The 13,579-nt window shown below is 37.6% G+C and overlaps 2 protein-coding genes and 1 pseudogene across 2 annotated transcripts; 1 reads left to right on the plus strand and 2 right to left on the minus strand.

The window, feature by feature from the left end:
• Window positions 1-1,595: 1,595 nt before the first annotated feature.
• LOC103332208 (protein FAR1-RELATED SEQUENCE 5-like) lies at window positions 1,596-3,113 on the minus strand. The gene is made up of 2 exons (XM_089044486.1): window positions 2,548-3,113; window positions 1,596-1,689 (listed from the first exon to the last, which is right to left on the minus strand). The coding sequence occupies exons 1-2, from the start codon at window positions 3,111-3,113 to the stop codon at window positions 1,596-1,598; spliced, it is 660 nt and encodes a 219-aa protein (XP_088900612.1).
• A 4,124-nt stretch (window positions 3,114-7,237) lies between these two features.
• LOC103328432 (protein ANTAGONIST OF LIKE HETEROCHROMATIN PROTEIN 1-like) lies at window positions 7,238-8,551 on the minus strand (annotated as a pseudogene).
• A 1,238-nt stretch (window positions 8,552-9,789) lies between these two features.
• On the plus strand, window positions 9,790-11,752 carry LOC103322260 (putative F-box protein At1g65770). Its single transcript, XM_008224166.2, has 2 exons — window positions 9,790-10,077; window positions 10,441-11,752. Exons 1-2 carry the CDS (start codon window positions 9,965-9,967, stop codon window positions 11,627-11,629), a joined length of 1,302 nt encoding a protein of 433 aa, XP_008222388.2. The 5' UTR covers window positions 9,790-9,964; the 3' UTR covers window positions 11,630-11,752.
• Window positions 11,753-13,579: the final 1,827 nt, after the last annotated feature.

The following is a 13,579-nucleotide window of genomic DNA, read 5'->3' on the forward strand; positions in this document are numbered from 1 at the left end:
AACAGATGCGATCAGTAGCAAACTGGATTATAATTCCAGGTGATCAATTCATGGCACGAGAAATGTGTTGAAGACGAGGCCATTTTGGCTGATCTTAACATTAGAGTGAACAAAGCGTTCTCCCAAAAGAACAAGTACTTGAAGCTGAGTCATAAAAGGAAGCTGAAAGCTGAGGAGTTGGATACAGTAATGAATGATGAAATTAAAGGTTGTTTGATGAACCATATGCGATGCGAAGAGCACCACAGTGAACTAGAGTTGGCATTCAACGAAGGATTCGAAAAATTCCGAGCATTTGCGGCAACTACTCATACAAGTTATAATTGGGACTATGTGTCCCCTGATGCTGTGAGAGAGATACTAGACAATGGTGGTGACATGAATGAGCATAAGCACGTCAAAGCTGCTCGTAAGAAGCTGACCGATATGATTAAGTGATTGCGGCTACAGCTGTTCAGTTGGTTGGGGGTGATCGTGGTATTGCACAAATTAGAATTATATTCCCTTAATGTCATTATCTAATTTAAAATAATATAAATATCAGTTTCATTTGCTTCATATATAATTATTGGGACTATGTCTTGCAAGTCATCATATGTTCCTTCTGTCTAACATTATATTTTACAAATATGAAAATATTATTCAATAAGTAGTCAATATCACAGCACGTTGGGAATCAGTAAAGCCCCATTATCATGACACGTAAGTCATAAGTAACATATCATGTGCTATACATTGTTTAGTGAATGGTTTATGGTTTATTTATATATATAATAAAATTCCAAATATTGCTAAATATTTATTTTGTCTATATCACTGGGGACATGAGTTACCACAAGCACGTGAGACCTGCTAAGAAGAAGCTGACCAATACGACCTAGTGATTATGGCTACCTTTGTTCAGTTGATTGGGGGAGATCATGGTATTGCTAAGAGGGAGCACATAAAATGCTTTGCAATCAAATTTTCTTTTGTGTGTGGAATTATGAGTAGTTCAAATGTTAGTGTACCCTTTAATATTCTCCAACCATTCGAAATGTGATTAGGTGCAATGTACTTTTTTACACGCTGCTTTCTAATCTTTCTGTTCCAACAAAGTGCTTCAAGTATCCTTCAGTTATGAATGTTTGCAAAATCGTGCACCTAATAACTAGTCGAGCTCAGATCTTAATAACCAGTAAAACACTAGAACATAACATTCGGAAAAAGTGGATGCCGCTAGAAATGATGAGTGCTGCTGGAAATCATTACTGGTAATGGAAATAACAGCTGGCTGCTAGAAATGTTGCATTAGCCTGTCATATAATCAATGAATCTCTGGTAAAAGTCATTGCTTCTTCACATAGCTCAAAATTTGATACTTTATCTAATGTCTATGAAAATTTCTAAATAGGGAGAAGACGTAAAATTAATATGTGTCCAAATTTCATGCAAGAATGAAACCAAGCAAATTTTCATTTCAATTATCAATGGACATAGTAAGAGCTCATCGGTGGACATGAACAAAAAAATAATAATAATAAAACTGCATCTAGAAAACTTCACCTCATCATTACTCTTCATAATAACCGGACTTCGTATAATAGAAACATAAATCATTGAGTTGGTCCGTGCATCCTGTAAAATTCGTCGAATAATGGGTCACTAAGATCTATTGGAGTTGATTCATCATTGCTCGACGGTGATGTCCTGCATAAACATCAAACAGAAGCACATAAAAACTTTACCTATTCAAATTTTAGGTCTTATTATAAATAGTGTTAACATCTTATGGTGTGTTCAAATTTCTTGGGCATTGTCTTCTATCATGACCAATGTGTCCACACTCTCGACAGTGTCTAATCCCTCGCTTCATTGCCTTTTCTTTTGCTCCTGTTATTCGTTTCGACCCTCCATTGCCCCTTACTCTTTTAGGTTCTTTCATATATTGTGTTTGAGAGCTGGACCCTCCAACTTTGTTATTACTTGGTCCATCCTTCAACAACTTCAACTTCACCTGCAAATTTCTTAGAGTCTCTGACAGTAGCTCACATCCTTATTCACACATTAATGCATCCTCAACCATATCTGAAGCAAGTCGGGACATTGTACTCCGCTTTATTAAAAGACCAAGGATCTGTAGAGTCTTTAATTTCGTTGCCATTTGCATCTGACACCAATCCAGATTTCGCAGTTTTCTTCCACCTCTTCAAAATGTATTTATCGGGCATATATTCAATCTGGTCCCTTCTGAACAATGCTAGGATGTGCTTGCAAATAATTCCAACAAATTCAAATCTTTTGCAGCTACACGATGCGTGGTCATAATCTTTGACATATACGACTTCTGCCACTCTTGTTTCCTAATTTTTCCTTTCGCTCACATTAAAGACAAATTTAGAAGCATCCTCTGTTTTGAGCTCTAGGAAACATGATGTACTTTGTATTAATTCTTGCTCAAACTTTTGAAACATTGTCCTTGTGTACAAGGTAGCCATTTGTTTGTTCATTGGCATCGGTAGAATGCATTGAGCCACTTCAAATGGATCTACGTGATCAGCAACTAACTCTTTTTGATGTTGATGAGAAAGTGCCCTCTCAAATCGTATTATGAAATCCATCAACGAATTTCTCATTGATATGTATTGCTTGAAGAAACCATGAGAACCTTCCACTCTTTGGCTGCTTGACATTCCAGCGGCAAAAAAGTGTCGTGCGTAGGCTGGAACCCAAGATTCCCTTAAATCAAACATTGAACTTAGCCATGAATGGTCAGTCAAACTAGCCTTTGTAACCACACTATTCCATTTTGCATCAAACTCATCCTTATTGTTAGTATCCCATACGGCTTTCTGGAATTCACGCCAATACTCCTTATAAGCAGAATGTGGTAACTTAACAGAGAACTTTGATGTGATGTGCCATATGCAAAGTCGATGAAATGTAGTCGGGAAGGCTATTGAAATCGCTCTGGTCATTGCCGCATCTTGATCTGTAATGATTGTTTTAGGTTCGCCACCTGACATGGCTTTCTTAAACTCCTCAAACATCCAAATAAATGACTCAGTCGTTTCCTTGCTCAAAAATGTGCATGCTAAGACAATTGTCTGACCATGGTTATTAACTCTCAACATTGGTGCAAATGTCAAGTCGTATCAATTCGTGTTGAATGTGGTATCGAATACAACAACATCTCTATAAAACCCGTACGTCCGTCTAGAAGTTGCATCTGCCCAAAACATCGACTAAACCTGTTATCGCCATCTCCCTCAATCATGAAATAAAAAGCCTCATTTTTTTTTTCTGTTCAGCCATAAAATACTCGGTCACTAGTTCAACATCGTGGTTCCTCAGCTTCCCATTCACACTACATTCAAGATTGTAGATATCTTTTTTGATAAAACCAATTTTATCCATTCCTCCAGATTGCACCTCGAAAATACTTACCTTCTGATTAATGGGAATATTAACCGAACCCAACTATTTTGTGAGTACTTTTGTAGAATCTGAAATACGACGGTGTGATCTCAATAAATGCACTCTTTCTAAGGGTGTCATCTTATGATTATGTCTCTCTGCAAAAAGAGATATGGTATATTTCTTGCTCCCATTTGTCTTCACAACCTCAATCTTAGCTTTGCAATTGCATCTACCTATTCCCCGCTGTCTTTTTCTCTCCCGAGTTTCATTTTTCCTGTATGCACTTTGTTTGCAACATACAAATTCTTTCCTCAGAATCTCTTTCTTATTTTTCCCCCAAAAGCTAGAATGAAGTCGAATACCAAAGCCAGCCAAAAATGTATATCTATTATAGAAATTATAAACGATGTCAAGCGAGTCGAACTGCATCCCAACTGCTGGTGTTTTCTCATTTCTTACTTCAGCAATGTAAACCCTCCCATTAGCTGTTACACAATCATCACTCTCTGAGCCCCTAGACATTTTATCCATGTATATTATTTATCTACTTCTATATTACTGCATAGCAAATATTAATTCATTAATCAATCATTACTGTATCACAACATATCAATGCATTCCACTTACATAAAATATTGCCCAAATTGACACAAAACACGCATAGCCTAGCATGTTGGATTCCGATTACACAAAACGCAAGCAAAATTTAATAATAGTTACGTCATCTCTTGTGAAATAATCTGGAAAAAATAACATTAGAACCAACATGTTCAACTAAGAACACAAATGTAATTCAAACCAGCAATTACAGAACTTCACCCAATATCCTCTCCAAATGCTTACTCATAATGTCATTAAGCCTAAGTTTAGGATCTTTTACCTACATTTCATAATTTTCCACCCTCACCCCCCAAAAACAATCAACTAAGTATATTGAATATTCATAAGGAAATGACGCATTATTGACAGCAAAAATGACGGATTATTGACTCCACAAATGACTCATTATTGATGCCACAAATGACGAATTTTCCACCCTCACAAAAAATAAACCAAACCCAACATAATCAATCCAGCAAGAGTGAACTTACCTCTCAAAGTCAATCGGGAACTCCGAAATCAGTCAGCTTGAGAGAATGTGGTGGACATTAGAGAAGATTCTTTGGTAGTGGAGTCTCAATCTCTACCAAAATCGAGGAACAACTGCTGATGCGGCGTCTAGCTACAGAAAGAGATATGCTACTTTGCTTTCATCCGGAATCTCGTCTGCTGAACGAAAAAGAGAAGGGGTTTTCACTTGAGCCATAGAATCAAAACAGGGCAATAGCTAGGTAAGAGCCATTAATCGTCATACCGAGGATACCATAGATCTCAAGCCTCCCAAGGAGCTGATGACAATGGAGCGACTATAGGGTTTGGGAGCTTTAGATATTTCTAATTGTGGGTTTGCATAACATTCAAAAAGAGAGGATTGTGTTCTTCAGTTTTTCACAGAGAGGGAAAAATCTTCAACTGAAGTTGGGTTTCCAACAGATCAGATTTCAACCCGGCTCTACATGCACCCTCTTTTAAAAACTCACCGTTGGATGAAATCCAACGGCTCTTACATACCCCTCAAAAACACCCCTTATAACTTTCCACTCACTATAGAAGCCCCCTCCTCATATTGTCACATTAACCCGCCCATGAATAGTGATGGGCCGGACCAGCCCATAATGTGAAAAGTATAGTCGGATTCATAATAGTCATCGAGCATTGGCAGCAAGGGGCCCAAGGAGAGTTGGGGAGGAGGCAAACCCAAAATGTGGTTTCCGAACAAGAAGTCGGGCAGGGCAAGCGGGGGCCCACATACAGGCTGGCCCGAGCGCCACCTGTGGCCGACGCCACGATGACGCGTGGGTTTAAATTTTTAAAGTCGTGCAATGCGCGCGCCAACTTTAAAAATTTGACGCCCGCTTCTGATGACCGCTAATGGCTCTTTTCCACGTGTCTTTTGTTGGGCCATCCGATCGACTTTTAAACATATCCAATGGCAGCCATTTTTTCGCAAATAAAAAATTGAAAAAGCAACCCCAACGGCTCTATGCCACATGGAAGCTCTGGGCTCTCCGATCATTTTTCCAGCAATCCAACGCAGACAATTTTTGCCTAATAAAAAATGAAAAAATCAGAAAAAATTTAAAAAAAATACGAAAAAAATACTAATTTTTTTTTTCTATAAATACCAACCAATACTCTTCACTTTTAACACCAACTCCTCATACATTTTCTTCTCCTTCTACTATTTTTCACTTTGTACTCAATTTTTTTTCACTTTCAAGTTGTTGTTTTTTCTCTCTTTCAAATTGTTTTTTTTCTCTATCATATTATGGGTTCTTCTAGTGAAACCGGAGGAGGGGCCTGGAGCATGACGGAAGATAGTAGCTTGTGTGAGGCTTGGCTCCAAGTTAGTCATTGTCTCGTAATGGGCAATGAGATCAAATTCTGTCATATGTGGAAAAAAATTCATCAGGAATTTTGTGAAAGGGTAATTGGTTCGATCCGTACGGATCATGCATTATCTAGTAGATGGAAAATTCTTAATAAAGAGCTGGGAAAATGGAGAGATGCCTTGACAAAAGCGATGAACAACCATAGAAGCGGGGAAAACCTTAGCAGTGAGGTAAATTATTAGTAATTTTTTGTTTTATTAATTTCTATGTCATATTAAATTTTATTTAAATGTTTCTTGCAATTTATATATTATGTTAATATTTCTTGTATTTCCAATATTAATATGAATGTTTCTTGCAATATTTATATTTTGTTTTGCATTTCTAATAAATGGTTAAAATTTCTTGCGTTTCCATTAATTTTTTTAATACTTGTTGCATTGCCAATATTTTTTAAAGTTTCTTGCCTTTTTTTTTTTTTTGTATAGATTATGCAAGCACAAATGTTTTTTGGTGCTACTGGGCAAGGAAAAAAAGTTTCAATCATACCCTATGTTGGGAGGTGGTGAAGAATTGTAAGAGATTCCAAATTATTCCAACGGGTCCAACGATAGTGTTGAACGAGATGCTACTCCATGAGACACCGACATCGGATTCACCTATGGATTCCCCGATGAGTCAAGACTCACCTATTGAAAAAGAGCCGAGGCCTATTGGGAGGAAGGCGGCGAAGGCGAAGAGAGGGAGTAATTCTACCAAGAATACATCTAAATATTTGGAGGAGCTTTCAAAGATGCAAGCCATGAGAATTGAAATGGATATGAAACAACAAGAGCACGATAGGGCAATGGAAGTAGAATATGCAAAAGAAAGGGAGTATGTATGTCAAGGAAAGATTGAAAAAAAATTATCGGGAAACCATGGCTATGGATACAACCCATATGTCTCCCGAAACAAAACAATTTTGGAAGTTAGAACGAAGGGATGTTATGAGACGAAGACTTTTTCGTGACGATGGACCTAGCAACACGGATTGGTTAAATGATCAAAACCATTAAGTTAATTTGCTTGCCTTTCATTTCATTGTACCATTAAGTTAGTTTGCTTGCCTTTCATTTCATTGTATTTTTTGTTTTGTTTAAAAAAGTAGTTGTAATTCATGTATTTTATTTTATGAGTTGTATTCATTTTCTTTTAGTGAATGAAGAAAATATTCAGCAACATTCCTTTTTATTCAAAACAAACCATACATAAAAAGCAAACCACAACCAAAGCATAAAAAATAAACAAACCACAACCAAAGCATAAAAAATAAACAAACCACAACTAAAGCATAAAAAAACAACAAAGCATAACTAAAAATACAACATAAACATAATACATTAAAAAAACATCTTCACTTTACTTTATTGTCCTTGATTGCCTTTCACCGCCCACAAATGCTCCATCAAGTCCATTTGACGATGTTCATGAATATATGACGATTGTATCTCCGTGTAGCGCTCAATCATCCGATGCATGAAACTACCGTCTCTAACTAACGGATCATGCTGCACTGGTTCTCCATTTGGCCCCATAAATTTTTCATAAATTCGTGTTAAGGCCATGTTCATGGGATCTGGTTCATACACTTCATTAGCATCGTAATCATACTCATCTTCCACAATCATGTTGTGGAGGATGATACAAGTCATCATTATACTCCTAAGCACCTCCTCATCAAATAGACGTGCCGCTCCCCTGATAATTGCCCACCGGGCTTGAAGGATACCAAAGCACCTCTCCATATCTTTTATGCACCCCTATTGATAGGCAGCAAAAAAAATTTCCTTGTGGGATCGGGGATGTGGAATTGATTTCACAAATGTTGTCCACCTCGGGTAGATACCATTAGCTAGATAATACCCGTTCTGGTAGACGGTATTATAAATTTGATATGTGATAGTTGGGCCTTCACCTCTCAGAACATCATTGAACACCGGGGATTGACCCAGTATGTTCGAATAATTTTGAGAGCCGGCAACTCCAAAGAAGGCGTACCAAACCTATGTATCAAAACCAGCAACTGCTTCGAGGATGATACTTTTCTACCCTTTCCGATTCCCATAATCCCCTTGCCAAGCAGATGGACAATTTTTCCATTGCCAGTGCATGCAGTCAATGCAACCAATCATTCCAGGAAATCCACGAGACTCAGCTTTTTGTAGAAGGCGTTGCAGGTCCCTGGGAGTAGGTCTGCGCAGGTAGTTCCTGGTGTATAGATTTTCTACTACATCACAAAATCGCACCAAGCTCTCCAAAATAGTGGACTTCCCCATCCGGCCAATCTCATCCACCTGATCAGCAGATGACCCATAAGCCAACATTCGTATCACAGCTGTGAACTTTTGCTCGGGAAGCAGCCTCAAATCTCTAGCGCAATTTTTCTTTTGAACAAAGTAGTCATCATAATTGCAAATATCATGCATGACTTTATTGAACAAATGAGGTTACATTCTATATCTTGCTCGAAAATGAACATCAGAGTACATAGATTGTGGGATAAAATAATCTTCCATAAGATTCTTACCCCGAGAATGTCTATGTCTATCCACATTCGGTGCCCGACCTTCTCGTGAACCATGGCAGCTCTGGTTTTCTTCCTCCAGCAAAGCAACGGCCACACCAAGTTGATCATCTAGTTCTCTCTGCGCCCTTTTGCTTGCAGCTCTTCTATGCATTCTTGCTCTCCTTTCTCGCTCTTGCCTCTCCAAAACCTCTTCCATGTCGTCTGACATTGAGAATGGAGAATGAAATCTAAAATCTGAGAAATGAAATCTAAAATATGAGAAATGAAGATGTAGAGAAGATATGGTGTGGGAGGTATGAGCTGAGCCTCTGCTTTTATAGAAAAATTTAGGCAGATAGAGATGACACGTGGTGCAATTTTAGAGGGTGAAAATCTTATCTGAAATTTGAAATTCACATGAAATTTGAAATTTAAATTTATCTGGAATTTGAATTTTGAAATGTATCTGAAATTTGAAATTTATCTGAAATTTGAAACCGAAAATCTGATCCGATATGAATAGTATTGACTAGGGGTGGGCATCTTAAACCGAAATACCGAAACCATACCTTAACCGCATCGTACCATACCGATTTCATACCGTTTTATTTGGTATAGAGAGATATTCGGCACTACCATACCGTACCAATAGAATATGGTATGGTAGCGATATCAAGATTTTGGTACCGGTCAATACTGTACCGTACCGAATAGTATAACTTTATGTTTTTGTCATTTATGTTTGGATTGTGTTTGTATTTTTGTAAGCCATAAGGCATAATTTTAACTATTTTTGTTTGAAAGCCATAAGGCATGAGTTTTAACCATTTGGGTTTGATGAATTTGTTGATGGATAAATATTGATTTGGTTGATTTGGATATTGAATATGTTGATTAGGATTTGGGTATTGAATATGTTGAATATTTGAATTTGTAACTTAGGCATCACTTATTTTAGTGTTGAATATTGAATTGGTTCATTTTTTAGTTGTATCATTTTGGTACCGAAATGATACTGATACCATACCGATACCGATTTGGCATTATGCAGTGCAGAGTTTTGGCAAACCATAATCCCATACCATACCATACCGATTTAAATTTCCGATATCGGTAGTGCAGACGCTCAATATCATCATCTGCCCACCCTAGTATTGACACGTAGGAACCCAAAATCTTATCGAAAATATTATCCAAATTAATTGTTTAAGTAAACAAAGTTGTGAAAAAAACAAAAATGAATAGTATTTGCCATGGCAAGCCTTGCACTGGAAACACATTTTTTTTTTGGTGCAGCCACTATTCACGTGAATAGTAGCCGCCTAAGGCTCCCCTCGCCATGGCAAGGGGCTAACTGGTGAAAGTGCTCTCAGGCTTGTACCATTTTTACACGCCTACATATAAAAATCTATACCCTAGATTCTCATTTCTCCAAAATTTATTATTCTCGTCTCTGCAGCCTCTTCATCTCTGGTCGCTTACCTGCCGGCACCGGCGGACGCCTGTTCTGGAACTTCAGTTCCAATAGAAGCTTGATTCAAGTCATTCAGTTTTTCCGTGGTTTTCATAGGACAAGGACATTGAGATGACGGAGGTTGGGTATAGATCAAATCAGTCTAGAGGAGCAACAAGATCCGTCACCCCATTACGGCGTTGCAGCCTCTCAAAAGTTCCAGAAAGGTCGTTGATATCATTGAGGTAAGTTTCAACTTTCCCCTTTTCTTTTCTTTGTTAATGCTGGGAAAAGAGTATTTTCTTATTTAAAAATAAAAATAAGTAATTTGTGTAGTTTCCTATTTAAAAAAGGGAGTATTTATTGGAATTTTGGTTACTTATTCTTATTATTTTCTTTTTGCTGTGGGAATACAGTTTCCCTATTCTTAACCAATTTGTTTTCTATTGTTCGTATAAAGAGGCCACTTAACATCACATGCGTACAATTATACCTGTAGTTTCTTCGCTTGTTCTTCTATTCTCCCTTTTGTTTCTGTTTCAAAGTATAATTTCGTAAGAATTCAGTATCATGTCCAGTTTTAACTCTAATAAGAACCCCTGTTGTAGGACCCCAGTTGTCAGCTTCAGCTGTGGGGGATGGGCAAGTCTTCCCGTGCTCGTCTTTTTGATTCTGGATAATTTATTAGAACCCATTGACCATGTTTGTTTTGCTGCTGTTTGCAAGCAATGGCGTTCTATGTCCAAACTCTATAATCAAGCAACGCAACGGTGGCGCAATAAACAACTTCCCCCCATGCTCTTGATCCCAAACCAGGACAATGACCACCGAAGAGTAGTGTACAGCATTTCTGAAGGAAGAGTTTATAGCAATATTCGGCTGCAAGTACCTTTTAGCAGGAGGTGTTGTGGCTCTAGCCATGGCTGGTTGGCCACAGTTGATACAACAGAGCAAGGATGTCCCGTGGTAGTACTCAGGAACCCTTTCACAAAAGCAAAGCCCATCTTTCTCCCTCCCTTGGATATCCTTATCGCAAAGTACGAAACCTCTTACCATGAGCATTACGTTCGTAAGGTTATCTTATCCGTTGACCCCACTATGAATCCAGAGAATTATGTGGTTGTAGCACTTTGCGGTCGCTGGCCTATGTTGGCTTTCATCAAGGCAGGTCAAAACACTTGGACTTACCCCAGCCCAAATGGTAACTTTGGTGATGTTATATTTTATAAAAGCAATGTGTACGCACTTGAAGCCATGGGAGACATTGAGTCATTGGATGTTTTTAGCAGTGATAGTAACCCTTCACAGCCGCCACAGCTGAAGCCACGCACACCTTTTCGGCCATTTGAACCTTATTGTTTTCATGCATATCTTGTGGAATCAATTAAGGGAGATTTGTTGCATATCTTAAGATTTTATGCGTTAATTGATGGTAAGTTCAACTATGGTGCTGGGCGGCGGACTACGCACTTCATGATTTATAAGTGGGTGTTTGACAATGAAGATGAAGGATCTATTGGGCACAATGTTGAGGTGAAAAGCATTGGAGATGAGGCTCTGTTCGTGGGCGACAATCATTCAATCTCTATTTTGGCTTCTAACTTTCCTGGATGTCAACCAAATTCCATATATTACAGCGATGATTACATATCAAACTATCCATCCTTAGAGGGTGATGAACCATATGATATGGGTATCTTTAACTTGGAGGACAGAACCATCACACAACATTACTCTCTACACTCCAATTCGCAGAGAGCGATTTGGGTTATGCCACCATTTAATGGACTATTTTAGCTTCTAATTCATATTACAATTGTTATGTTATGATGTTTTTGGAGTTCTTACATTATCTGTGTTATACAATTATAACTCTTTGCTTTATGTGTAACAAGGTTTAAGTATTATGTTTGTTTCTAATTCATCTTACAATTAATGGCACACTTAAGTAGGGATCATTGTTAAGCCCTAAGCCCATGGGCCAAAGTGGGTAGTCCGAGGCTCGAATGGGCAAGAGCCTAGCTCGTCTAAGCTTTTTAGCTTTTATTTTTATTTTTTATTTTTAATCTTATTGTAGACTTAATCAAAATAATATAATATGTAGCATAACTTAATAAACTTTTTATTTTGTTTACATATGTTATGAATTAAGTTTTTTTTTTTCAATGTTGTCTACAAATTTCTAACAAAAATTTATAAAAGACATTAAACTACAACCTACATCCAAGTCGCTCCTTAACCTTTTGTATACTTCATTGAAATAATGTAATATGTATCATATGTCTAACAAACTTAAATGATTATGAAGTAACTCTATTTATGCATCACGTATTTAATTTTTGAAGTTCTTATCCATACTTAGGATTGCAGAGTACAGTATGAAAATCTTCCCATGCTCTTTATTCTCAAGCAGGAAATTCGAAGAGTGCCATATGACATTTCTAAGGGAAGAATCTAAAACAACATTCAAGTATTTCGTTTAACTACCAACCCGATGCAAAAAGTATGCAAACTAGTTATCTTTTAGGCTCCCTTTGGTTTGAGTCGTAATTTGCGTAGGTTCTTTTTCCTTTCTGAAAGTATTTGGGAATTTTGGTTGCATATTCTTTATTAGTTCCTTCTTACTCTGGGAAAATGGTTTCTGTATTCTCAAAGGATTTGCTTTCAATTGTTTATATAGAGTTCACTTATCTTCATCAATTACTATCAAAGCATTGTTCTTCCTTTTTCTTTATGTTTCATAAGAATAATTCCTTTATCGTGTCCAGTCAAGGGCGGAGTTGTCGGTTGGGGAAGAGATAGGAAAATATTTAATTTCCTCCAGTTTCCATATCGTACATTAATCGATCCATCACTTACCAAAGATAAAACAGTTGGCCTTAAATCCACCATGTTTTAGTTTCTTCATAGGTTCATAGGCTAAGTATTTAGTGCCAACTTCACTGTCCAACCCCTGCAAATTGGAACTAACTAATATGAGAAAACCACATAAAATATGTTGTAGTTCTAAGCATGAACAACCATGCATGTTACTTTACTTCTTTTGCTTTTGTTTAAAATTGTAATTACCATGGCCAAGGATGGTAGAGACTTCTGGGAGAAGAAGAGTGCGTGAGGAGAGAGAGAGACAGGGCTCCTGGTGTAAATGGTGAAGGAGGTTCCAATTAGATATATACATATATATAAGAGAGTGAGCAGCATTGTACTTCATATAATAATAGCCAAGGAATTAATGTTTTGTTAAGAGCATAAAATATTACGCCATCATCCCAATGCCAATGCCATCTAATTAGTGGTAGCATACAAAAACACTGTCACACTTGCAAGACCAAACCAGCATAAGCCGACGGACCGGCCGTGAAAGATCCAACACCGATCTCAATCAAGGTAGCTTCGACAGCGAACGGCTCTACCTTAATTTATACACCAATCATACGTTCTACTATACAGAAATTTAAAATATATATATATATATATATGTTAATTACAAATGTCATTTTCAAACATGTGATGTGCAACTACAATGGGCAACATTAGACGACAAATTACTGAGCAATATGAAAGGTAGAAGAAAGATAATTAGTTGGAGAGAAGTCCCCAAAGGTGACCACAGTGAATCTTTGTTTAGATGCCCTTTTTCTTTTTTTGTTGCTTTTGGGGGTGTGAGATTCTGGCTGCTCATGAACGGCCTTCAGGGCATCAGATGCTTTGGTGGCTTTCTCATTTGCAGACCGTAGCTACCCAACA

Source organism: Prunus mume, linkage group LG2 (genome assembly GCF_029339155.1).
Source record: "Prunus mume cultivar Tortuosa linkage group LG2, ASM2933915v1, whole genome shotgun sequence".
NCBI lineage: Eukaryota > Viridiplantae > Streptophyta > Magnoliopsida > Rosales > Rosaceae > Prunus > Prunus mume.